General features: G+C 39.7%; 1 protein-coding gene across 12 annotated transcripts in view; it reads left to right on the forward strand.

Moving 5' to 3' along the window:
* Positions 1–1,932: 1,932 nt before the first annotated feature.
* The window catches only part of nfia (nuclear factor I/A), a 194,806-nt gene continuing 170,154 nt past the window's right edge, over positions 1,933–26,584 (forward strand). For 3 of the 12 annotated variants that reach the window (XM_042416788.1, XM_042416787.1, XM_042416800.1), the window contains exon 1: positions 1,933–2,754. In XM_042416788.1, the coding sequence (XP_042272722.1) occupies positions 2,629–2,754 (126 nt within the window). In that variant the 5' untranslated portion in view covers positions 1,933–2,628. Of the gene's footprint in view, positions 2,755–3,815; positions 4,442–7,361; positions 8,498–26,584 lie in introns of those variants that run through there. The other 9 variants (XM_042416795.1, XM_042416794.1, XM_042416793.1 and 6 more) reach the window with 9 other exon arrangements.

Raw genomic sequence — 26,584 nt, forward strand, 5'->3', positions numbered from 1 at the left:
GAGGATGAGGATGAGGATGAGGATGAAGGATGAGGATGAGGATGAGGATGAAGGATGAGGATGAGGATGAAGGATGAGGATGATGGATGAGGATGAGGATGAGGATGAGGATGAAGGATGAGGATGAGGATGAGGATGAAGGATGAGGATGAGGATGAAGGATGAGGATGAGGATGAGGATGAAGGATGAGGATGAGGATGAAGGATGAGGATGGAGGATGAGGATGAGGATGAGGATGAAGGATGGAGGATGAGGATGGAGGATGAGGATGAGGATGATGGATGAGGATGAGGATGAGGATGAAGGATGAGGATGAGGATGAGGATGAGGATGAAGGATGAGGATGAGGATGAAGGATGAGGATGATGGATGAGGATGAGGATGAGGATGAGGATGAAGGATGAGGATGAGGATGAGGATGAAGGATGAGGATGAGGATGAAGGATGAGGATGAGGATGAGGATGAGGATGAGGATGAAGGATGAGGATGGAGGATGAGGATGAGGATGAGGATGAAGGATGGAGGATGAGGATGAGGATGAGATACTTTCAACAGCTGGACGTATCATCATTATTTTGAGTTTTTCAGTCAAAGATGTAAAGAACATTGTTGTCAGTCGTCAACTTTGGGCTGGAAGTAATATAATGAGTAACATAACTAATTGCTTTTGATACCAAGTAATAAGTAAAGTAATATTTTTACTTTTTAAAGGAGTAATAAGTAAAAAAAGTAACTTATTACACTGTCACCCAGCACAACATGTATTAAATATAGTGACTTTTTTCACAGTGAAAATAATTGCAGCCACTTGTGAACCTGCGTAAAGGATTTCCCCTCTGTGAGGTTAAAGGTTGAAAATATAGTCATCAAATGCTGTTAAAATAAATGTTATAATCTAAAAAACTTTCAATTAAATGTAGTTGACTAGACGTCTTTTCTTGGTTCCAGCAGTAAACTTTAATGAATGTAAATGTCACAGGTGAGTTTCACCTTCTTTATTTATGTCAAACACACTTTTGCTAGCAGGACATGGAGCCATCGATAGCGCAGCAGGAGTAGAGTGTAGTAATCTGATTTACTGTTCAGTAGGTCGCTGAAACTAAAACTGGGACTGAAAGGGAGAAGACTGGTTTCACTGGCAGTGGGAATGTCTTCACTTCCTCTTCCTTCACCCCAACTTGTCAACATCAGTTTTAAGCTGATGGGATATTTGTGAATTTTGAGGGATTTTGTTTGTTGAACCGTCCACATCTTTTCAAAAACGATAGATGTCACCTGAATGTGTGTAAATCTCTTAACGTGGAGCTCACCGAACCCCCTAAAGAGCTTTTATTATTATTATTAGTAGCTACATTACCAGTTGAATGCTTAACTTATATTTTTAATGTGACTGTGGTAACAGAAAGCATCCCTGACCTTTGGGAGATAGCCAGTGTTCTACCTTTGCATAAAGAAGGATGTGAGTATATATATGTATATGTATATATATACTTTACTGTGACACCGCAGGAATGAGAGACACAGAAATGATGCCTATATATATTCTGATTTTGTGTGTAATTGCAGATATCATTTAAAAAGTATAGAAGTCAACAAAACTTGAAGACAACCAGGCATCTTTTATCCTTATCTGCAACACAACATTACTTAATTAAAGATAGTTGCTTGGAAGATGTAAATGTTGCTGTTTGTAGTTCATCAATTCTTTGTTTCTTTTTTTTTTTTTTTTTTTTTTTTTTTGAAATACAGAAACTGAGGAAAGTGCCAGCAGGAAGAGTCAGCTGCAGTCAGGGAGCAGGTGAGTAGAAACTTTAAGTAGAATCAGAAAAAAATTAATAAATAAAATAAAAACATCTAACATCTGTCCTGATTTCAGTCAACTGTCCTCTTCAAGTTAAACCAGTAGATAAAACCCAGAAACCCAACACTGCCTCCTACTGGGAGCTGAATGAATGACCAGCACCTGAAACATACTTTATGTAAGAATGATATATATCCTCACTTATATTCAGGAACACATTTGGTAATAACATTGATTTTACACACATACACAGACACTGAGATATCTAAACTGCTTTATATTCACTTCATGCTATTTTATTTTTAAATTCTACACATTACTTTTGCTTCATCTCTGCCAAAATCTCAATATATAGTGAACAAGGGAGTAATTTCACACACACATCACATTCACACACAGTCATTTTCTCTATTAACAATACAGCATAAACATCTCATTATTTAAGTTTTTATTTGTTCTTCTTGTAAATGCATTAAATTAGATTACATGAAGGTAAATCTGGCATACACGTTATTAATGTATACATGTTGACCAAACAAACAGTTACATTCTAGGAAATTGGTGTCATTTAAACAGGTAATTAATCCAGTGCAATATTTTTTCATATTTGAGAGTGACATTAAAAATACAAATGTTTTTATTTGATACCGTTTGCACACAGATAATAAATCATCTGCAATAGAAGTTACATATCTCCTGATATATACTACTTAGTGATATTTTTGAAAACACTGAGCATTAACACCAAATCTGCAGCTGTATGGCTGCACGTCATGTTTATAAAACCGTCTCTTAACCAGACAGCAGACAAAGCTGGAGAAGATAATGAAACAACTACCGTTAGCAGTTAAAGAGAAAAGAAGAGTAAATATCAGACTAAGATTCATCAGATGGACACAAACACGACTCCAATGGGATGATCATGTTGCTCCGTGTCTGCTGGATGTGGAGGTTGGTAGTTATTTACTGAAATGTTAGCCGTAATTTTATAAAATTATGCCTCTGTGTCTTCCACGTTACCTTTTCTGCCAGTTTAGTGGTTTAAAGAGTTTAGCCAATATTAGCGGTAAAGTTAATAAAGTTTGATTCTGGTTAGCTTTAGTTTGTTTTAGCACTTAAGGCAGTTAAGTTCAGGTTAGCTAATGGTTTACTTTAACAGTTAAATTCAGGTTAGCTAATGGTTTATTTTAGCAGTTAAGACAGCTAAGGTCAGGTTAGTTAACTGTTTATTTTAAGTTAAGGTCAGGTTAGTTAACTGTTTATTTTAACAGTTAAGTTCAGGTTAGTTAACTGTTTATTTTAGCAGTTAAGACAGTTAAGTTCAGGTTAGCAAACTGTTTATTTTAGCAGTTAAGACAGTTAAGTTCATGTTAGCTAACGTTTAGTTTAGCAGTTAAGACAGTTAAGTTCAAGTGAGCTAACTGTTTATTTTAGCAGTTAAGACAGTTAAGTTCAGGTTAGCTAACTGTTTATTTTAGCAGTTAAGACAGTTAAGTTCAGGTTAGTTAACTGTTTATTTTAAGTTAAGGTCAGGTTAGTTAACTGTTTATTTTAAGTTAAGGTCAGGTTAGTTAACTGTTTATTTTAACAGTTAAGTTCAGGTTAGTTAACTGTTTTAACAGTTAAGACAGTTAAGTTCAGGTTAGCAAACTGTTTATTTTAGCAGTTAAGACAGTTAAATTCATGTTAGCTAACGTTTAGTTTAGCAGTTAAGACAGTTAAGTTCAAGTGAGCTAACTGTTTATTTTAGCAGTTAAGACAGTTAAGTTCAGGTTAGCTAACTGTTTATTTTAGCAGTTAAGACAGTTAAGTTCAGGTTAGCTAACTGTTTATTTTAGCAGTTAAGACAGTTAAGTTCAGGTTAGCTAACTGTTTATTTTAGCAGTTAAGACAGTCAAGTTCAGGTTAGTTAACTGTTTATTTTAAGTTAAGGTCAGGTTAGTTAACTGTTTATTTTAACAGTTAAGTTCAGGTTAGTTAACTGTTTTAACAGTTAAGACAGTTAAGTTCAGGTTAGCAAACTGTTTATTTTAGCAGTTAAGACAGTTAAGTTCATGTTAGCTAACGTTTAGTTTAGCAGTTAAGACAGTTAAGTTCAAGTGAGCTAACTGTTTATTTTAGCAGTTAAGACAGTTAAGTTCAGGTTAGCTAACTGTTTAATTTAGCAGTTAAGACAGTTAAGTTCAGGTTAGCTAACTGTTTAATTTAGCAGTTAAGACAGTCAAGTTCAGGTTAGTTAACTGTTTATTTTAAGTTAAGGTCAGGTTAGTTAACTGTTTATTTTAAGTTAAGGTCAGGTTAGTTAACTGTTTTAACAGTTAAGACAGTTAAGTTCAGGTTAGCTAATTGTTTATTTTAGCAGTTAAGACAGTTAAGTTTAGGATGTTAATAGTTTGCTTTAGTAGCTAAACTAAGAAATGTTAGCAAATATGTTATTGTTGCAGTTAAGCCTAAATTCAAGAGTGATTTAAAGTTCAAGTTAGCGAATCTTTTATTTTAGCAGTCAAAACATAATAAAAGAATAGCAGTGAGACAGTAATAGCAGGTTCTAGATAAACAGCAAAGCTAGTTAAGTTAACCTTGCTAACCTGAAGGTTCAGTTTGCTCTTCACTGGACCAAGAACTAAGATCAAGGCTGGTAAGTCACCATATGGTTTATATAATATATAAACACAAACTAATAGTGATGTAATTTACTTTTCTTCATATTTGTGCACACTAATATATCTGAGACACTCAGTAATGTTAAAAGTCAAACTGAAATTTGAATTCTTCACACTTTTTGTGTACGGAAATATAAAGTAAAATAAAGTAAAAGCAGCTATTGTGCATAGTTCTCCATTTTTCAAAGCAAGACAAAATAGTTTTGTAGAAACTGTCTAAACTTCAGGCCTCTGTGGTGCGTTTTCCCACGGCAGTGTTCGACTAGTATTTGGCCTTGCTAGGGAAAGTGCTAGCACATTGTAGCCCTGTATATCCTACAAACATGTATACAAGATGGTTTTTCTTCTTTTTCAACAAGCCCAGACAGCACTGGTTATGTAGAGATATAAAACATCTGTCCTTTTACAACACTAAACATTTGGGACCCATCATGCTATCAGATTTGTATTTCACTCAGAGAGTTGAAGCCAGCAAGCTAGGCTAACTAGCCCCCTCTCAGAAAGTGGGTGTTAGTTAGCCTAGCTTGCTCACATGGCTCTGAATCCCATGAGATGTTGCTTTTGGTTCATGTTATTTCAACACCTGCTGAGTGGGGCGCCCCCTGCAGTTGGAACTATAGTCATGAACTATTTTTTGTGTCTGGTTACACAGTATTAGACCAATTAAATTACAGTAGCGACACTTGGAACCAAAAATTCACAACCTATGGGGAACACTTATGTAGGGGGCGCTAGCACAGCAGAAAAATATAAAACTTAATTTCTTTTTTGTATACATTTTAGTTTTGACCTAATAAGCCCACAAGTCAGTCACAATGACGTACAGATTTAAAAAAAAAAAAAAAAAATGTTGAAAGGTCAATGGCAGACGGGGTTAAAGCATAAATAATTTACAAGTATCTCCTAAAGAGGTACTTTTTAGTTTTATAACTTTTTTGAAGTAGGTTTCGGAAGTGTCGCCTTCCTCAGGAGATGCTTGCCAACATATTTTGGAAGATACTTCTGAAATATCCTGAAACATGGCTGTAAATTCAGTTTGCTACGTGGTTTAGCATCTCAGGTCTCACTGACAGTGAAAAACAATAGTTCAAAAGGCGCAAAGTGATTCTGCTGGTGATCTCGTGTAGACAGTCTTACTTTCCAATTTTCCAGAGATACTCCCCCAACCTCCTCTCCTCTTTACCCCTCCCTCTCCTCACCTCCTGGCCTGGTGTACCTTACCCCCCCCCACCCCCACACACCCCCAACAACCCCACCGTCCCTCCGTATCTCCGGCTGAATCACATTCCTCCGTTTGGCCGCCACAATGGGAGAACTGTTTGATGGCGGCTCTGCTCTGGTTCAGGTATTCCCCCTCTGATTAGGAACCTGAGCTTCACAGACCCCCCGCACCTCCCTCCAAGCCCCTTATACCCCCTTTACCCCCCCCCCCACCGACCCCCTCCACCCATCTCAATACAAACAGACAGTGAAATGATCTTACAGGTTAAAGCACATGTTAGTTGATGTGCGACATGATGAGACGCTGCAGCTTCAGATGAGACCCGCTGGTTTTATCTGTCCTGAAAAAAAAAAAGAAAACGCGTATCAGCTCACAACAAGCTTCTGTTTTTAATGAATCTACACTTTGAACTGCATTTTCACAGACATTTGAAGAAAGAGATAAAAGAGTAAAAAATGCAAATAAAATATTTTTGGGTTGCGATGCTGAAATATATTCTACACATGCAGTCGTACATGTGGTTTGTTTGGTGGACTGATTGGATTTTCTTTGTTCCTGAGCTGTTAAACACGTTTAAAGGACAGGAAACAAACATGTTCACATTATCAATAACACAGTAAAAAGTTTGTGAAATAGTTTAACCTCTAAAACTCTGTTTGCTGCACAAAATATTATTTAGACACTGAAAAAAGTCTCATTAATATTCCAACTCTACTGTCGCTGCACTGAAAAAAAAAAACTTTATTGAAAAATGATACAAAAGACATCATGTGTCTTTTGTATCATTTTGCATCATTTTATTCTGGCTGATATATAAACACTCGGCTGTCTGTGGGAATCCAGTAAATGAAGTTAAAACAGGTCTGTTGGTTTGATCATTGATTGGTTGAATTGAAAGGTTATTAATGAGGCTCAAAAATATAAAATTCAAAATAATTTACAGATAAAATGTCTTTGTTTTGATTCTAATAGCGCTGATAGATTATAACTACGTCTTCTACTGAAGTACTATTTTTAAGTATCTACATTTTATACAACTTTGTATTTTAACTGAACTACATTTTAGAGGGAAATATAATATAAAGGGTTTATATGTTGTAACTAATTGCTTCATTAATGGTTAATAAATATTTAGCAGTGCTTTATAGATCAGTTATAAACCATAATAACCTCTTTAATTTAATTTAACTTCTGGAACAAAAGATTCAGACGTAGTTTTGTTGACTTGAGACGACGGTTACATTTAATTTACATCTAATCAAATAATCATTTAAAAAAAGGCAACAAACAGTTAAACAGGCAAACTTTTCTTTTTTTTTTAAGTCACTCATAACTTTCAGCTTTTGTAATAACAAAATGAATTTAAACATAGAACAGTGTTAAAATGTACTTTTCCTTTATAACTGATCAATAAAGTATCGGTAAACAATTTATTAAAGCTTGTAAACACTTTATGAATGAAAGTGGAACCAAATATTGTAGTTTTTACCTCACTTACAGTGAGACGTTACTCTGCAGCTCCAAGATTAAAATGCTGTTTATCATCTTTATGTAATAATCACAGTCTAATAATCTTTGATATCATTATATAACTGGCAGGAGTCATTTCTCTGCCCTCAAATGCTTTCAAATACATTTTGCAGTAAATTCTCTGTTTGTTTGCAAACTTTTAGCGGGTAAATAAGAACATAGTGAAGCGGAAGCAGACTTACTGGTGGTCGCGGTGTGATGTTTGTCAGGCAGACGGCGGGCGGGCGGCGTTCACTCTTCATGGAGCGTGAAAAGTGAGCGGCACAGGTCTGCTGTCTCTCTCTCTCTGTCTCTCTCCGGGCGTCCAGAGGATCCTTCAGTCTGGAGGTATTTATGCCAAAACACAAGAGTTTTCTGCTGAAGGAGGGATAGAGAGAGGGATGAGGATGGAGGGAGAGTTAGAGGGGGGGGGGGGAGGAAGGAAGGATGGAAATCCAAAACAAAACATAGCATGATAGTCTGTAAGCAGTTCCATGTGTCCGGTGGACTGATCGCCCCGTGGAGCTTCAGCCCTCTGCCCTCTCTCTCTCTCTCTCTCTCTCTCTCTCTCTCTCTCTCTCTCTCTCTCTCTCTCTCTCTCTCTCTCCTCTCTCTCTCTCTCTCTCTCTCTCTCTCTCTCTCTCTACCTGCCTCCGTCCCGTTAAAGTGACCATAAAAAAGCTGAACAAGTTGTTTGGAGTCAGTTCAGTTCAGTCGAGCCCAGGCTGCCTCTTCTTCTTCTTCTTCTTCTTCTTCTTCTGCTGCTGCTGCTGGTGATGATGATGATGATGATGATGATGATGATGGTGATAACGAAGAACAAGCCCTAATTAAACCTGAGGAGGAGGAGGAGGGGGGAGGGAGGAGAAAAAAAAAAAGGGAGAAGCGACCCGAGGCGCTCGGCGATGCGGAAAAAAGGCTCATCATTCTGCTCGGCTGTGTGTGTGTGTGTGTGTGTGTGTGTGTGTGTGTGTGTGTGTGTGAGAGGGGGTGTGTGTTTTTTTTCCTCTGAGCAGATGACTGCCGCTCACCTTGCCACGGGGTCTGCATGAGATTGGTTCATTGTCAAGGAGCTTTTTTTTTTTTTTTTTTTTTTTTACCCATGATTCCATATGGTATGGAGCGGGCTACATGTTGCCCAACATGCCAGTGCAAATGTTTTCTCAATTAGGTGTCTTATCTCCGGTGAGCGCGCTCGCATCAGATGAAGCTTGCTGACAGCGTGATGGCAGGGAAAACCTCGGAAGGCTCCATCAAATGGCAGCTCTGCTACGACATCTCAGCCAGGACCTGGTGGATGGTAAGTTGGCACAACTGCCCCCATTTTCTTTTTTTTTTTCTTCTTTCTTTCTTTCTTTCTTCTCCTTCCTCCCTTTTTTTCCTTAAACCAAAAGAACAACATTCCCTCCTCCTCCTCCTCTCTGCACTTCTTCTTCTTCTTCTTCTGCACCACACCGCAGCTTTTATGTTTTATTTACTAAAAAAAAACCCTCCAGGATCTGTAACCCGCTCGGACCGTTTGTTGTTTTTTTATCTGTCGGCGTCCCGTCTCCGCTGCCCCCTCGCTGCGCTCCCCTCTCTTGTCTCTGTGGTGTCCCGTTAGCAGACGGGTGCCAGCGCAGGTCCGCAGCCGCAGCCGGGGGTTTATTCCTTCCTTGTGATGCTGAAGCTCCTCTTTTCACTCGCAGTTTTTCTCTCTTATTCCGCCTAATTAGGAAGAAAACTTCTACCAGAACAAAAGTTCTGCTTTGTTTCTGAGCGCTCGCCTCAAAGTGTTTATCCCGAAAGTGAACAGCGGCTTCTGAGCTCTGACACTTCTCCGCCTCAGCAATTACATCGCACCCCTTGACACACACACACACACACACACTCTGATCTCGGTGGAAGTGTCCCGGGACGAGCCGGGGCTCCAGCTGCAGCGCCGGGGCCACATTAAGTAGCTTGTCGTGGTCAGCGAGGCCAGGCGACCTTTGACACCCCCGTCACTGCAGTGGTCATGGTGGCTGCGAGGAGGAGGAGGAGATGGAGGAGGAGGGGGTGAAGTCCGAGCAGGGAGAAGCTGACAGACAGACGGGGGTTGAGGGGAGTTTGGTGACTCCGCTGAGAGACGGGGAGGGGGTCGGGGGGGGGGGGGTTTTGGTGGCTCACAATAGTCTATTGTGGCCGGCTCGTCCAAATGAGCCAGAGAGATGAAAGAGCTCCCAGCGCTGCAAGTTCATTAGAGGACAGCTCATTATTACTGTCGCTGTTACGTTTAACACTATATTACCCGTGTCAGCTGTCTGCGGCGCTGCTGCGGTGAGTTTTGGTGGACGGACGCAGAGTTTTGGCGCTGCAGGTTCTTCTTCTCCAGCCTGAATAAAAAGAGTTGTGTTGCCAAAGAGACAAAGGCGGCTTTATCCCCTCCGTAACAAGACCATGAACTTTGTGAATTCCTCTCGGTCAAACCAAAACCACCAACCTCCCCCCCCCTCCCCCTTCATCCCCTCACCCCCGGTTCGCTAAACACACACACACACACACACACACACACTTTCACCGTCCAGCCCACCAGCAGCAGCAGCAGCAGCGGGCCGGTAGCGGGCAGCCCGTCGATGCAGATCCGCCGTGGCCGTCTGCTGCGGGTCCAAGAAGTGTGTGTGTGTGTGTGTGTGTGTGTGTGTGTGTGTGTGTGTGCGTGGAGGCTCGGTTGGTGGGTGGGAGAGTTTTGTTCGCGGGTGTGTGTGTGTTTGTCGGGGCAGGCGGGGGGTCTGGACGTGCCGGCCGGCTCGTCTGGAGGAGGATTTTATTTAAAAATGAGAACTTTGTTTTATTCTTTCAAACAGCGGCGGGGATTTCATGTTTCATATCTTAGTTTTATTATTTATTTTTTGATCTAATAATCATCTGAACACTTTATTTCGTGCTGTCGTGGGTTGATTGAGTTATTTGAGCCCCAAATAATTCGATTGTAAGGTGTCAAAGTGCAGCATCGCTGTCCTGAAGTGATGCTGTCTGGACGGTTGTTGTTATTGTTTACTTTATTGTCTATTTATTGTCTCTGTTGCATAATGTGTCTCGAATGGGACATAAATCATATTAAACTTCCTTTCTGCAGAATTTAACACATCACAGATTAAAAATTAAATATTGACATTAATTGCTTCATAATTCATAAATTGAAACCTAAATTTATCTTATTTTTTACTAAAAACAGTAAATCATTACTGTTGAATTGTTGGAGGTTTTTAATTTTCTGAATTTATATAAATACTCATTTATCCCAGTGTGGTTATAAAATATTCTGCTCTTCTGTATTTTCATTCTGTAGGTTATTTATACATATTTATATATTCTGTGACGGCGCTTTAATTTCTTTTCTACATCAACCAAACTTCATGTAAAAAACAGCTGATTCTAATTTATTTTCTAAATGCAACAACATTGAATTGTTTTACGGCTCAAAGATGATTAAAATACAACCAGGTTTTTATGGAGTAAAATTCATATTTTTGTGCATAAAAATAAAATCTTAGTTTTCCTGGTTGAGCAAAAATATTCAGATTGTTTGAATATGTTGCATTTTTTTCTCAGTCAAAATAAAATATTTAATTCCTCTTTGTATATATAAAAGCTTTAATCAGCTGTATATGAAGACGTTTTAATGAACAGCTGATATTAATAACAGCAGCTGTGATTATTACACATGATGTTTTTAATTTACTGACAAATGGATTATTTTTTTAAACCATATATATACATATATATATATATATATATATATATATATATATATATATATATATATATATATATATATATATATATATGTATATATATATGTATATATATATGTATATATATGTTCTAATTCCACAATCAGCTGCTGTTTGATTGAATTAGTTGTCCTCTGCTGTGTGTTGTTAATGTATCAATACTGGTATTAATAATAATAATGTTTGGAAATGGAGCAGTTCTGTTCTGTCTGTAATATTTTTTTAATTTAGGATGATTTATGTAGAAAAAAACATTAACAATATTTTTTTTATTGTTTTAAATATCATTAAAAATATGAACAGATTCACACTGTAAATATTCACGCTGCGTCTTTCATAACTATATAACATAAGGTAATAAAAAAAAGATCTATAAAAGATATAAAATCAAGCATTAATGCTCCACATTTTATTTTTCATCCATAAATTGAATCTGAAAATAAGATAAATTTCTATATTTGCGTCTCGTCTCTGAACTTTTCTTCTGGCTGCTGCAGTTGAACTTTTCATCCTCAGTCTGCTCTGTTGATACCAACAAATCTTTAAATCCCTCCGTGTTTCTCTGCGTCTCGCATCGCTGCACTTCCTGTTCAATAATATCAAAACTCAACACATTATAACTGCAGCCGAGTCGTTGCCAGTTTGTTTATATTCACGGCTGTGAAACCACGTCGTCATCACAGCTTATTAATATGAACATGTAACAGCGTCTCAAACAGCTACAACAACAACAGCAGCAGCGTTTGTCAACATCTGGCTCAGGACCCCGTGTAAGGTCACATGGCACACAGACAGTTTCCCAGCCTGATGAGATTTGTTTCATGTATTTTTGTCTAAAGAACAACAAACAAACAAACAAAAACAAAAAAAAGTTAAAATCACATGACCCATAGTGTCAAATAAAAAAAACAAAAGTGAAAAATGCTGCAAATCAGATTCATGTTAAAAGTTCATATTTATGATACGTAGCAACATAAAACTGCTTAAAGAAGAAGAAAAAACAGCTGATCTGTGTGTGTGTGTGTGTGTGTGTGTGTGTGTGTGTGTGTGTGTGTGTGTGTGTGTGTGTGTGTGTGTCGCTGCGGGGGTTAACGGGATTTCTGTGGCGCTACAAGTGACGGCCCCATAATCCATTTGTCAGTGAGCAGACCCTCCCCGTGTAACACACACACACACACACACACACACACACACTGGACAGATATGTATATATACAGAGAAAGTGTGTGTGTGTGTATGTGTGAGTTCATAGCACAAAGTTCCTGTATTCAAGTCTTATAAATGTATATTTTGTTCAAATAGCTGTATATAATAAACCGTTTGTTTCCTTTTTGTTCAGTCTGATTTAAAACTATTTATTGTTTCCTTTTTAAAGACGTTTTTGCTTTAATTTGATGGAGATCATAGAGATACAGACAGGAAATACAGCCAGAGAATCAAACATTACAGTTTGTTTACTGAAAGAGGATATTTTCTGCAGAATACTGTGCAGACTAGTGGCTCTGTTATTATTATTATTGTCACAGTTTTGTATTTTGTATGTGGTGATTGTGAAGTAGGGATTGATCCTGAAGTCTTGTGTATGTGGTGTTTATAGTGATGTGTTGGTCACATGATGAATCAGTGAAACGTGTGTAAGAGAGACACACATGTGATGTGTTTTAATTCTGACAGGATGCGTCTTAAGATTGATTTTTTTTTGGCATTTTGCCTTTATATTTGAGAGTTAATGTAGCGAGACAGGAAACATGCAGCGAGGGTCCGTCAGCCCCAGACGTTGTAGTTATAAAAGGTTTAACTTAACAACTCCTGAAAATACCAGTTAGAGCTACATGAATAAATCAGCTGATAATAGCAGATCTATCAGTTTTGGTCTGTATGCGTACATATACAGCACAGAAACGCTCAGATGAAGCTGGAAGTCATTTAGAAAGCGTTTGTTTAGCAGAGAGCGCCGACACATTGATCTCCACACTGTAAAACGTCTCCATTAGTGTGAATCTTGGTCACAATTAATAATGAAAAAAAAAACAAACCTAAAGGATCCAAATCAAGGAGGTTTGTTTATGTTTATGTGATCAGACGGTTTATCATTATCAGAATCAGTCAGACAAGAACTGAACTCAAATGGTTACTTGCAGCTCTAATAAAGTTAAAAAACTGGTTGTTTTATGAAGTTTGTTTATTGCAAACTGAACACACATCGTCTGACAAAATAATCTTAACTCAAAGTCCACTAACGAGCTTTTTTTAACCACATCTCAGGTACTTAATTAGTGAAATGATTCACATTTATTTACTGTATTTAACTGAATCATTATTGTTATAATGAAGAGATAAAAGGCAACTAACAGCTGATACATGCAGGAAACATTCAGAGAACTAATTATAATTGATATAAATTAGTGTAAAAGTGTAAAATCATGTGCAGAATGAATCTTCAGAGACGAGTCTGATGTGTTTCAGGTGTTAATCAGACGTTCGGCTCTGCTGACTCGAAGGAATTTTGTGCGTTCTGGACATTTTATGATTGACTGATTATTGTAAAATAATTGTTGAAGAAAAGATGAGAGGGGTTTTTTTTTACTGGTTGCGGTTGTGAGTCTGATCTGCATGGATGTGTTCGGGGGTCGGAGGTCAGGCAGAGGCGACGCTCGGCTCCGTGGATCAGCGGATCGCAGCCGACTGTGTTTGTGGTCTGTGTGAGGTCCGGTTCATTATCCGGACTCTCTCAGAGGAGGGTCGGACCGCTCCACGAGTCTTTAAAGTTTTAAAATGAACATTAACGAGCTCGGTGGAGGAGAGAAACGCAGCAGAGACAGGAAGTCAGAGGGTGAAGATGAACTCTGACAGCACAGGTTCAACTCAGGAGGAGCTGCTCCTTTAATATTTATCATTTCAATCATTAGTTATGATGTCAGAGTGTGACTCCTCCGGGGCTGCAGAGGTTTATAAACCACGTTACGTTTCTGCCCAGACGTCAAACACACGCTGTCAAATCTTTGTGTGTTTTTCTCTGTGATGTGTTCAGGATCAGCATCAGTGTGTGTTGATACCTGGCTGGCTGATACAGAACAATTACAATTAGCAAATCAATCAGTGATCAAATAAATGAAAATCAGTATATTTTTTAACATTACTGTGGCTCTGAATGACCCATAAACATGCTTCTTTTAGTTTTTACCCATAAAAAGTCTCAGAGAGCACATACATATATATATATATATATATATATATATATATATATATATATATATATATATATATATATATATATATATATATATATATAGAGTAGCACATATATATATATATATATATGTGCTACTCTAATGCAAAAAACAGCCTAACTTGTATATATAAAAATATAAATATATCTGACAGCCACATTTAGTGACTGTACTATAAATGAAGGAAAATGAACTAATAGAGTTAGAGACTCTTTTATGTCAATTCTCTGTATTGAGTGTAAATTTCATGTTTTCATATTAAATTCTGTTCACCTTCGTCACTAAAGTGACTCATCACCTTTGAATCTGGGCGTTTTTTTCACTATATTTTTGATATTTCATAAACTAAAAGATTAATCGTTTAACTGAAAAAAAAGAATCTGCAGATGAATAGATGATACAGTCTGCTAACAGTTTCCCCCTGCTTCCAGTCTTTATGCTAAGCTAAGCTACGGACTGCTCCTTTAATGTGACCTTTTATTATTCATAGTTTGGTCGGTCGTCAGCTGATGGAAATGAGTCACATTTTCACAATAATTTTACCTTTTCAGCACCAAGTCCTCGCTGAGACGACACAGGAAGGTTGAATCCTCATTCCTGAGTGTGTGTGTGTGTGTGTGTGTGTGTTACAGAGGGAGTGTCATATTGTGCCGAAGATGTTTCCAATTTGGAGACGGCCATGAGCGGGGTAGAGATGATTAGAGAGGAGGAAATTGGGGGATTAGAGTTGTCTGCTTGAACTTCCTGAACACGGCGCTCTCTCTCTCTCTCTCTCTCTCTCTCTCTCTCTCTCTCTCTCTCTCTCTCTCTCTCTCTCTCTCCGTCCGTTCATTCGTCCTGGCTGACTCTCGTCCTCCCTGTGGTCATCCTGTGGTGTGGAAAGTGTGAGGACACATCGAGTCCTCGAGCTCCCGGTGTGTTTCAGGCTGTCACTGACCATCCGACATGACTCACTCCTCCTCTCACCTTCTACTTTTCCCTTCATCTTTCATCTCCTTTATTGTACTTTAAACTCTCGTCTTTGCTTCCTTTTCTTTGTTTTCCTTTTACCTTTTCTATGCTGTTCTGTGCTTTTATCTTTCATCTTCCTTTCATTCCTTTCAATTTGTCTTTAATTTCATCCTCACATTTCAGGATTGGACTCAAGAAAACTTCTGTACAGGAGCTAAAAACACAAAACACTCGTCTGTAAATGATGTCGAGTTGTCATTTCAGAGGTTTGAGTGTTTGTTTCCTCTTCTGTTTTTGTGAGTTAAAGTCCGGCAGCAGGACGACCGGACCAGGTGCTGTGATTCTCTCTGTAAAGCCGAGGTGAACGGTCGAGTCTGCCGTTTCTTTTTTCTTTTTTTTTGTCCAATAAGTGAGCCGAGGCTCGGGGCTGTAATATCCGCTGCTGTGCTGCTGGTCTTAGCGATGGAAAGCTGAGCCTGAGGCAGCTGCAGGGAAACCGACCGACCTGAGACAGAGCTGAGCATCAACGCTGGCTCAGACTTGAAGGAAAATTCCATCTTTTTATATTCACATAGTATAGTTTTTAATGATCTAAATAACCGGTGCAAAGGGAAAACTGAAGTTTTGACCCACAGCGTTGCAAAGATACATGAGATGCAACACTGTGGGCTTCAGTCCACTGGTTTCACAGCTTCCACTCTTCTGGTTTCCCAGTAGATACTGGAATCTGGCTGCAGGGATTTACTCCCATTCAGACACAACAGCATTAGTGTCCAACGCTGATGTTGGGTGATCAGGTCTGGCTCGTTGGTTGCTGGACGGGGGTTGAGGTCATGATGTTATGCAGGCCAGTCACATTCCTCCACAACAAACTGGGAGACATTTCTTTACAGAGCTGTGCTGTTGACACAAAGCTGCAATATCACTGTTGTATGCTGGAGCTTTAAGATTTATCCTCATTGGAACTAAAGAGTCCAGAGCAAACAGCAGAGTGTCTAGTTAGCTAGGCTAGCAGTTTCCCCCTGCTTCCAGTCTTTGTGCTAAGCTAGGCTAACTAGCTTAATATCTCCCCCCTCATCTGAAAGCCTAAAACTTCAGACTGCTGCTTTAAATTCATCTGTAAACCTGTTTTTTTCCTGAATAAACCTGAATGAACCGGCGAGCAGGTGAATCCTGAGCGGGGAGGATCTGTTCAGCTGCTGTCGAGTTTTTCTTCCTGCTGGTGTGTTTGGCAGCAGCTTCTCTCTCTGGCTGCTGAGCAGCAGAGATGGAGGAAGAGCTGGAGGAGCTTTGTGTGAGAAAACAGACAAACTGGTCTGGAGTCAGTCCAGACAGTGAAGGAGGGGGCGCATTAATGCTGAAATCAACTGATGACAGTCTTTCAGAGACGTTTTACCAACCACGAATCTATTTACAAACCGGGGACTCTGTTCTGTCACGCCGTATGGACGAGGAAAACCGTCAAATTAAAGCTGAAAGTCGACACTTTGACCCCACAGTCATTGATTTCATTTTGAATTCAATGAGCTGGAGGACAAACAAACCAAAATGTGTCACTGTTGAAATACAGACTGCGGCGTATAAAGAGAAACAGACTCACAATGAGAATTTTTTAGCTGTGACACAACCAGACGTTAACTATAAAAGGCTTAATATCAGATTTAGAGGATATCTAATCAACATGACACTAAAGAGAGTCTTAAGAGCATTTTATAGCAGATAAACATTAAAAAAACAATGTATAACCAAGGAGATTTGGCCGTTGTGTTGAATCAGCTGCTCATCAGCTGTCTGTCAGAGCTGAGTGAAGACATCTTACAACCGTTTAGTGAGGAAATGTATATATGATCATCTCCTTTCACCTCATTCTTTCTGTGTGACGTCTTCATATTAGCTCATCAGCAGAGACAGATCTGTGTTGTCAGCATTGTTTCAGGATGCTGTGGTAACTTATCGTTGTATGTGGATTTACTGTAACAGCTATAAAATTGACTCACCTTTTAAAGCCGTGTCTTAAAGTCTAATATTTCCCGTCTGTCCCCATGTTTCTGGCTCTGTCACAGTAAAAATACTCCTCTGTTCTTAATCCCACACACAGGTCTCTGACCAGCATCAATGAACACCAGACTTATTTGAATTACTGAACAAATCAGAGACATGGGAGGCGAGTCAGAGGTCTGAAACCAGACCAGAATATTTTGTTTAGAAAGTAGAACAGTTTAAAAAGTTCAGCAAAAATCTCAGACCACGTGGATGTGTTTTCACCATAGACTGTATAAAAATATGGACGTTGTTACCGTGACGTCACCCGTTGGTTTCTGACGAGCGGTTTTGAAGCTCAAAGCGAGCCGCTCCGGCCGTCGCCATCTTGGCAGTGCGTGACTCTGTCTAACTCCCAGCCAATCAAAAATTAGCAAAGAGGCGGAAACAAAAGGCTGAAACAAGCCACCTGGCGGCTGGCGGACCTGTCACTCAAAGCAGCCATGTCCTTCATTTAAATGGGTGAGTTATAAGAAAATTCACCCCCCGTATAGTTGTCATGAAAGAGGAAATTAGCTACAGAGACCAAAACCGTTGTTTGTACCAGGCTGTAAACATGTTTATTTCTGCTGTAAAGTTGGGTATTTTAACATGGGGGTCTATGGGGATTGACTCGCTTTTGGAGCCTCGAGTGGTCATTCAAGGAACTGCAGATGTTGGATCTTCCACATTGGCTTCATTTTACAGCGCCAGAGGTTGCTGCTTGGTTTTTACATGGAAAAAACAAACACACACCAACATTAACATCAACTACAAATAAACTTTGTCTGGTGGATACTGAATTTTTTAGATCCACACAAAATTATTTAAATTTTTTAAAATCCAATAACAATAACGATGAGGATCATTTAAATGTGTGTCCCAGACATGTAGCAGGACTTCTCTACTGACATTTACTGCCGTCATTGGCCAACATAAACATTTATACCAATATATGATGAATATTGGTACACAATGATTTACATGTTTACCTCTAATTTGTGGTGATGTCGTACAGAAGATGTGTGGTCATTGTGGAGCCTTTATTATCTGTTAGTGACTCTGCACTTAATGATCAGAAAACAATCACAATATGTCACATTTTAGGAAGTTTTTGTGTCAAAGTTGACAAAAAAAGAGGAATTTTGACTCAACTGATAAAAAAAAAACTGTATTGACACGCAGAGCTAAAGAACAAGGTGTGTGTTTACTGTTGACTGTTACTGTATCCATCCGTCTCTCTGGCCTCTGACCTGCTGCTGACGCCTCAACCGAGGCAAACACAGATACTGGATACCCTCACACACACACACACACACACACACACACACACGCACATTGCTGCATCATTAATTCAGGTGTATTGTTATTCCAAATGAGGCACAACGAGCCTCGATTGATTCAAGTTGTTGGAAGGCTTCAGTACACAAACATGGACACAAACACACACATAAGTAGCCCTTTACTTGTGAGGGCCCTTATTGACATTTTGAAACCCCTGACCCTTCATCTGGACTATACTTAACCCTAAAACCACATGTAAACCCTCAGAAAACCACCTCTCCATCCTCTGACTTTTCTTCCTCTTCTGCTTCTTCTGTTTTTCCTTCTTCCTCTGCTCAATGTCGTTTTCTTCCCTTGTCCTCCTATTTTGCTCTTTTTCCTCTTTTCCCCTCATCCTTTTGCTCCTCTTCATCACCCCCCTCTTTGTCCTCCTCCTCCTCCTCCTCCTCCTCTATGTCTTTCCCTCCCTGGAGAAACATGGCTACCAGCCAAGACAGCTGCTTCTTCTTTAGGCCGGTCAGTTGTTTTTTTGTGTGAATGTGTTTGTGTGGTGGATGTCCTGCTGGGAGGAGAAACAATAGGACAGTGATGATGATGATGATGATGATGATGATGATGATGATGATGATGATGATGATAGACACTGTCACTGAAGGGAGGACTTACTTTAAAGTTTAATTCTGGTGTTATTCTATATTTTTTCTTCTTGTTAACCAACAACGTGTTAATCCGTCAACTCACAAATACATATTTAGTTTCATTCTTAAAAAGTAATAATCAGTAATTTCCTAAAACAGCTGGTCACTGTAGTTTTTAGCAAACAAACAGGAGGAAATAAATTTGTTTTGGGACTATTTTCAGCGGCAAAGTATCAACATTTATCACAATGACATTTTTTGCCACTAGAGGGCAGAAGAACGGAACAGAACTACTAATTCAACTAATAATTAGTTGTGGGGTTCCTCAGGGTTCAAGTCTCGGTCCTTTATATTTTCAGTTATCATGCTAATATGTAACATGACAATTTATTTGTCCATAAAGCTTCAGACCTCACTCACACACAGTCCATCCTACTGACACAACAGGTTATCAGTGTCTTCAAAAACAACCATATTAATATAAAAAATATTATAAAAACAATTCATATGAGCTGTTTCTGATCTGACATCTTGAAAGTTAAACTCTACTAAACTTCTACACTTATTGACATCAAATCCAATAAAAAGACCAAAGCTATATCTCTTTTTTTAATACTTTCTGCCTTAAAACAGCTCACAAATGTATAGTTTCAGTTCTGGGACTATTTTCAGCGGTGGATGAATCCACATTTGGTGCTCTAGTGAGTGTTTCTAGCAGCAGGACGGTGTGTTTGTCCATGGTGTGGCTCACTGATGTGTTTTTAATAGTTTTTGGACAATAACGGAGATCTACAATGCAGCGGAATAAGATATATGAAACGGTACTTATTAGTAGATAAATTCATTGTTGGTGTGGCTCTGCACATGGGAAGATAAACATATAATATGACCAGATTTATCCTTTAATGGCTGTGTGTGTGTGTGTGTGTGTGTGTGTGTGTGTGTGTGTGTGGTGGACAGGTGTGTAGTTAATGCAGTCTCCTTCCTCCTTCCTCCTCCTCCTCTCTGAACCTAAAGCATACTGTTAAACAAAGTGAGCATTGTTTCTTTCTGCTCTGTGTTGTGGCTGTTTGCCAGTTGAGGCTCAGTATCAAACAGCCTCGGATGCTGCTGGTTTCTACACATACTCTCTTTCTTTCTTTCTCTCTCTCTGCTCTGAATAACTGCTTCACTGGCTCTCCGGCTCCTTCCTCTACTTCAACTTTATTGGTATGAAAACGGTGACGTGAACATAAAAAAAGAGATCTTTTAGATTTCTTCCTGGTTTCCCTGATTTGTTTTTTTTTTCTGCTAGAGAAGAGAGGGTCAAAGGGTCAACAAAATCTTGCTAGTTTCATTACAATCTGGCCATTATGGTTATTTTTAATTATCCAAGGAGGGTTGAATCGAGTTTCGCCTCTCGTCCAAGGGGCAGAGAGGCGAAACGTCCTCAAGTATCTACAAGTCCAGTTGCCCTCGATTCAACCCTCCTTGGATAACCATGACCTGGATGACTGAGAATCTTCACAGACGTCATTTTTAATTATTTTGTAAAGGTTATAGTTAATGGAAGCAATCCTGTATTGTACAATGAAAGCAAAGCTGAACCTTGATCTCGACCTTGTGAAACGGGTCAAACTGGACGTTTTTTCAAACCTGTCTGACGACTCGTGTCGTATCATAAGCAACAAGAATGACAGAGAAAACTACAGACATATACAGAGGTTGTAAAAACATGTAATTCCTCTTAGAATTTGGTTTTTCAGTATCTCTAAAGACATTTGGCAGCTTCGTATGGGACTCGTATGTGTGTCTGATTGGACGCTTGAAGCAGCTTCTCTAATTCAGAAGGTAAACCTGCCTTATGGAAGGTTTCCAGATCAGATGCTGCACATCGGCCTGATTGGATCGATTTCAGTCATTCTTCAGTGACGACAGCCAATCAGGGCCAAGTTCAGCTGTGAGTCCAACAGAAGTTTTAGTCTGAACCTGACTCAAAATAAAAAAGGATTCAGATCTGGAAATGTGATAAGTAGGGGTAAAACTTGATCCTTCAACACATCGCAACGCAGGACGATTCTGCATCGACTTTTCTAAATGTTAATTAATAACGTGATGCTGAAGGAAAGAAAGTGCAGCACCCAGACAGTCTACAGCGCGCACACGCTAGAGTTCATCTTCATAAAGGCAGCGGTTTCAAGCATGTTTTGATTTAATGAGTAAATAATGACCTTTGCAAGACGAACATCAAGTATATTGTGAACTTTCTATGCCGTCACTCAGAGGCTAACGTTAGCGGAGCGGAGCAGCGAACTCCAGCAGTAATAAACGAGATCAGCTGACCAACACACACTGCAGCATTAAACAACTTAAAACAACTCTGAGGTGAAGAACACAACTCAATGCTCTGTCTGTTTCACCTCAGAAACCCTGCAGCTGCTCAGCTTGTTGGACAGCAATGTTTTTCCCCGGAGAGGCTGCTCTCCACTGCTGGAGACGTTAATAACACAGAGGAGCAGAGAGGCTGCTCTCCACTGCTGGAGACATTAATAACACAGCGGAGCAGAGAGGCTGCTCTCTACTGCTGGAGACATTAATAACACAGAGGAGCAGAGAGGCTGCTCTCCACTGCTGGAGACATTAATAACACAGAGGAGCAGAGGGGCTGCTCTCCACTGCTGGAGACATTAATAACACAGCAGAGCAGAGAGGCTGCTCTCCACTGCTGGAGACATTAATAACACAGAGGAGCAGAGAGGCTGCTCTCCACTGCTGGAGACATTAATAACACAGCAGAGCAGAGAGGCTGCTCTCCACTGCTGGAGACATAAATAACACAGAGGAGCAGAGAGGCTGTTCTCCACTGCTGGAGACATGACATTAATAACACAGCAGAGCAGAGAGGCTGCTCTCCACTGCTGGAGACATTAATAACACAGAGGAGCAGAGAGGCTGCTCTCCACTGCTGGAGACATTAATAACACAGCGGAGCAGAGAGGCTGCTCTCTACTGCTGGAGACATTAATAACACAGCGGAGCAGAGAGGCTGCTCTCCACTGCTGGAGACATTAATAACACAGAGGAGCAGAGAGGCTGCTCTCCACTGCTGGAGACATTAATAACACAGCGGAGCAGAGAGGCTGCTCTCTACTGCTGGAGACATTAATAACACAGCGGAGCAGAGAGGCTGCTCTCCACTGCTGGAGACATTAATAACACAGCGGAGCAGAGAGGCTGCTCTCCACTGCTGGAGACATTAATAACACAGAGGAGCAGAGAGGCTGCTCTCCACTGCTGGAGACATTAATAACACAGCGGAGCAGAGAGGCTGCTCTCCACTGCTGGAGACATTAATAACACAGTGGAGCAGAGAGGCTGCTCTCCACTGCTGGAGACATGACGTTAATAACACAGAGGAGCAGAGAGGCTGCTCTCTACTGCTGGAGACATTAATAACACAGAGGAGCAGAGAGGCTGCTTTCCACTGCTGGAGACATTAATAACACAGTGGAGCAGAGAGGCTGCTCTCCACTGCTGGAGACATTAATAACACAGTGGAGCAGAGAGGCTGCTCTCTACTGCTGGAGACATTAATAACACAGTGGAGCAGAGAGGCTGCTCTCCACTGCTGGAGACATTAATAACACAGCGGAGCAGAGAGGCTGCTCTCCACTGCTGGAGACATTAATAACACAGCGGAGCAGAGAGGCTGCTCTCCACTGCTGCAGACATGACGTTAATAAAACAGCGGAGCAGTCTGCCTCCTTCCTCAGTCTGTTATTGTCATACAAGCAAGAGACTGTAGATACTTTCAAATTCATTCATTCAATGAGGCTGTTAACTTTTTGAAAATAAAAAGGCTGCAGACCATTTATCTTAATTGCCAGTTATGTTTCATATTGCATTTCAGTGGAGTAAGGACACCAGTGAATGATGAGGCACACAGTATACTGGAGTCTTAACAGACTGAACATTGCGAACCCCCCCCCCCCCCCCCCCCCCCACACACACACACACTTCTAATCATTCAATCGAGAATCACTAAAAAATCGACAAATCGAATCTTTAGATTCCCAACCATAATAATAACTAACAAAATCACATTTTAACAGCATCTTTATGAAATCTTCTGCACAATTTCATCAGATAAGAGTTATAGGATAAAATCTAAATATCTTCTAATGTGCAGGAGTGTTGTTGGTTTGTGAGTCTGTGGTTTTACAGACTCGCTCTTTTGTGATTGTAACAGCAAAAAAAAAAAAAATGGAAACAGAATCCAGAAACGCCATCTGGTATTTGGGAGCTTGTGTGTGTGTGTGTGTGTGTGTGTGTGTGTGTGTGTGTGTGTGTGTGTGTGTGTGTGTGTGTGTTGAAGTGATCATTTCTGCATGCCACACAGTTCTTGGTCTCCAGCCATTCAGTGTTTGGCTGCCAGCGGAGGTGTCAGTCTTCAGTTAAAGGGAGGCAGCGTTGGGTGTTTGCTGTTTGCTCGATTGGCAGAAATGGATTTTTGCCATTTTTTTTTCCATAAATATCACCTGTTCTGTCACACAGCTATCATCGCTCTGGCCCGGAAGCAGCCGAGGAGTCTCACCAGTCATGCATTCAGAGGATTTTTGCTTTTGCTCTGATATTTTCCCTCCTGAATATCTGTTTATTACACAAATTTAAAATCTCAGACTTGAGCTTTTGTGTAAAAAAAAATCCTTATTTATCTATAGTTGATCCAGAAAACAAAAATTAATTAAAAGTCTGTTTGGGCATTTTTTTTTAATCCCATATGCTGTTGTAAAATTACTGTATTTTCTGTGCTTTGGGAAATAGAAAAGAAATAATCAGAATCTATTTGACTAATACTCCACCTGAGAAGTTCAAACTCTTGTTCCTTTCTTACCTCTACACAGCTGACCAATCACAGCGTGACGCGGGAGTGAACGTCAAATTGGCAGTTTCAGAAAGTTACAGAAATTGTAAACAAGGGCCAGGAGTTTGAATACAGGTAAAAATAATAAAATCGTCGGACCAACCCAGTCGCCAGAAGAAAATGTTGGCATTGAACGTTTCTGCAAACCACAGAAACGTTGAATATATACGTTTCAACACGTGATTTACGTATCATATCAACATTTCTACAGACGTAGAATATTAACATTTCTACCCGTTGAGTAATAATGTTTTATGATGTGACAACACTGTGGTTAAGGTCTGGTTAGGTTTAGGCTGAAAGACCACTTGGTTAGTGTTAGGGGAAAGATCATGGTTTGGGTTAAAATAAAAATAAAAAATAAAATAAAAATGGCCGATGTCTCGCTAAAAACACCCACTTTAGTCGATTGAAACGGGAAGCGGACATTGGTTTCGGTTTCGAGGTGGTCTCTTACTAACCGTCCACCTGCTCCTCCTCCTCCTATACAGGAAAGATCAACTCATATAGATCACATGTCAACTACGTCACTGTAGAAATGTTGAGATGATACGTGTTACACATGTTGAAACGTAGATATTCAACGTTTCTGTGGTTTGCAGAAACGTTCAGTGCCAACATTTTACTCTGGCGACCAGGCTGTTCGGACACAGCCCCCCCTCATCTGATGTTGGAAAGGTGTGGAGGGACGAGAGTATACTGGGACTTTAAGAGGACGTTATATATTTTGGAGATTTTAATGAGTAAATCAAATAAAAAGTCAAAACATAAAGAGCATCCTCTGAGTATGATCAGGAAATTTCAGCAGATCTGTCAGTTAGAATAAAGAGGACATATGGGGAGCAGTCAGAAATACTGATATCAGATGTAAATGATGCATTGACTTAATCCTCTCGTTCATTCAGAAAGATACTAAATATGAAGCTGTAGGACCACACAGCTGGGGGGGCTCAGGGTGACGCGCGCGTGTGTGTGTGTGTGTGTGTGTGTGTGTGTGTGTGTGTGAGATACATGAGTACAAGTAGTTCAGACATGACTGAACATAACGGCTTCGTCCTAATTAATTATTTCCTATCAAAGCTACAGATCGCACCAGCTGTGGAACGCTGTGAAATATCCCTTTAATCACATCATGAACTGTACCTTTAATCACATCAAAATGTTCCCCCAACAACCGACAGCAGCGTGCTGAGTGTTATTTAACCTATTAATGCTTTAATAGCAATCAGAGTGATTAAACAATTAAACAAATGAAAACGTCGCTTCCAGGAAATAAAATCAAGAGTGCTACTTAGTTCATTAAACTCAGCGGTGGAGGGATTATGTGGAGCAGCCAGATGTTTGCATATCATCATCAGCAGTCTGATTAGAGAGCAGAGCCGAGGCCTCGTGTCGCGGTCAGTGCGATGAACACGGACTCGCCGCATTACAGATACGAGCGTCCGCCGACATGCAGAGCAGGAGCTTCACCTTCACATACAGCAGGAAGGACGTTAAAGCTGCATCAATCAATCATTTGATACAGAGAGGGAACTGGATTTCACCTGGATGTATTATCAGAGATGGATACAGCGCCACCTTTAAGCCTTGCAGACAGGTTTTCCCAGTGGTCACTTGTGGTATTGCAGCGAAAAAGACACCTCGAACTGTAAACAAGAACAGTTATGACTCTTTCTTTTATGAATTTTTTTTTTGAGCCAAGAAAAGCAATTTAAAAATCTATGACATCATCAAAATGTCAAGTCTGTGGGCCGAGCGGGAACTCAAACCAGTAAATTATTATTATATATGACATCATTAGATTATTAATAGTGAAGCATCAGTGTTAGAGCAGCATGTTACTGTTGTAGCTGCTGGAGGTGGAGCTAGTTTACACTACTTTATATACAGTTAGCTAGTTTAGTCCAGTGGTTCCCAACCTAGGGGTCGGGCCCCTCCAAAGGGTCAGCAGATAAATCTGAGGGGTGGTGAGATGATTAATGGGAGAGGAAAGAAGAAAAAACAAAGTTCTGATACACAAATCCGTTTTCAGTTTTTGGACTTTTTCTCTAATCTTTGATTTTTGCTGAAATATTGGATCATTTGAACATTTATTGAAATGAAAGCATGTGAGAAGTTTAGAGGGAAAAATCACTATTTGGTGGAGCTGTTAACAACTCATAGACATGTGAAATGTGACCCCGACTACACACTGCTTTTTGTAAGACGTCAAAAGCCAAAAAGGTTGGAAACCACTGGTTTCATCTTTAACAATGTGTTGTATTTTAAAAGCTTGTTATATTATCCATTGTGTCAAATCTTCATCTGAAAAGTAACTAAAGCTGTTAAATAAATGTAGTGGAGTAGAAAGTACAATATTTCCCTCTGAAATGTAGAAAGTAGCATCACATGGAAATACTCAAGTAAAGTACAAGTACCTCAAATACTGTACTTGACTAAATGTACTTAGTTACTTTCCGCTAATTTGCAAGAGAAAAGAAGTCAATACATCTGTAACTGGGTGGAATTTGGGTAAGAAATGACAATATTTTAGAGTTTTAGGTTGCATATAACGTCTAAACATCATATATAAACAAATTAAACCTGATTTTTTCCTACATGTCTTCT

This window comes from Thunnus maccoyii, chromosome 7 (assembly GCF_910596095.1).
Source record: "Thunnus maccoyii chromosome 7, fThuMac1.1, whole genome shotgun sequence".
In the NCBI taxonomy this organism is placed as follows: domain Eukaryota; kingdom Metazoa; phylum Chordata; class Actinopteri; order Scombriformes; family Scombridae; genus Thunnus; species Thunnus maccoyii.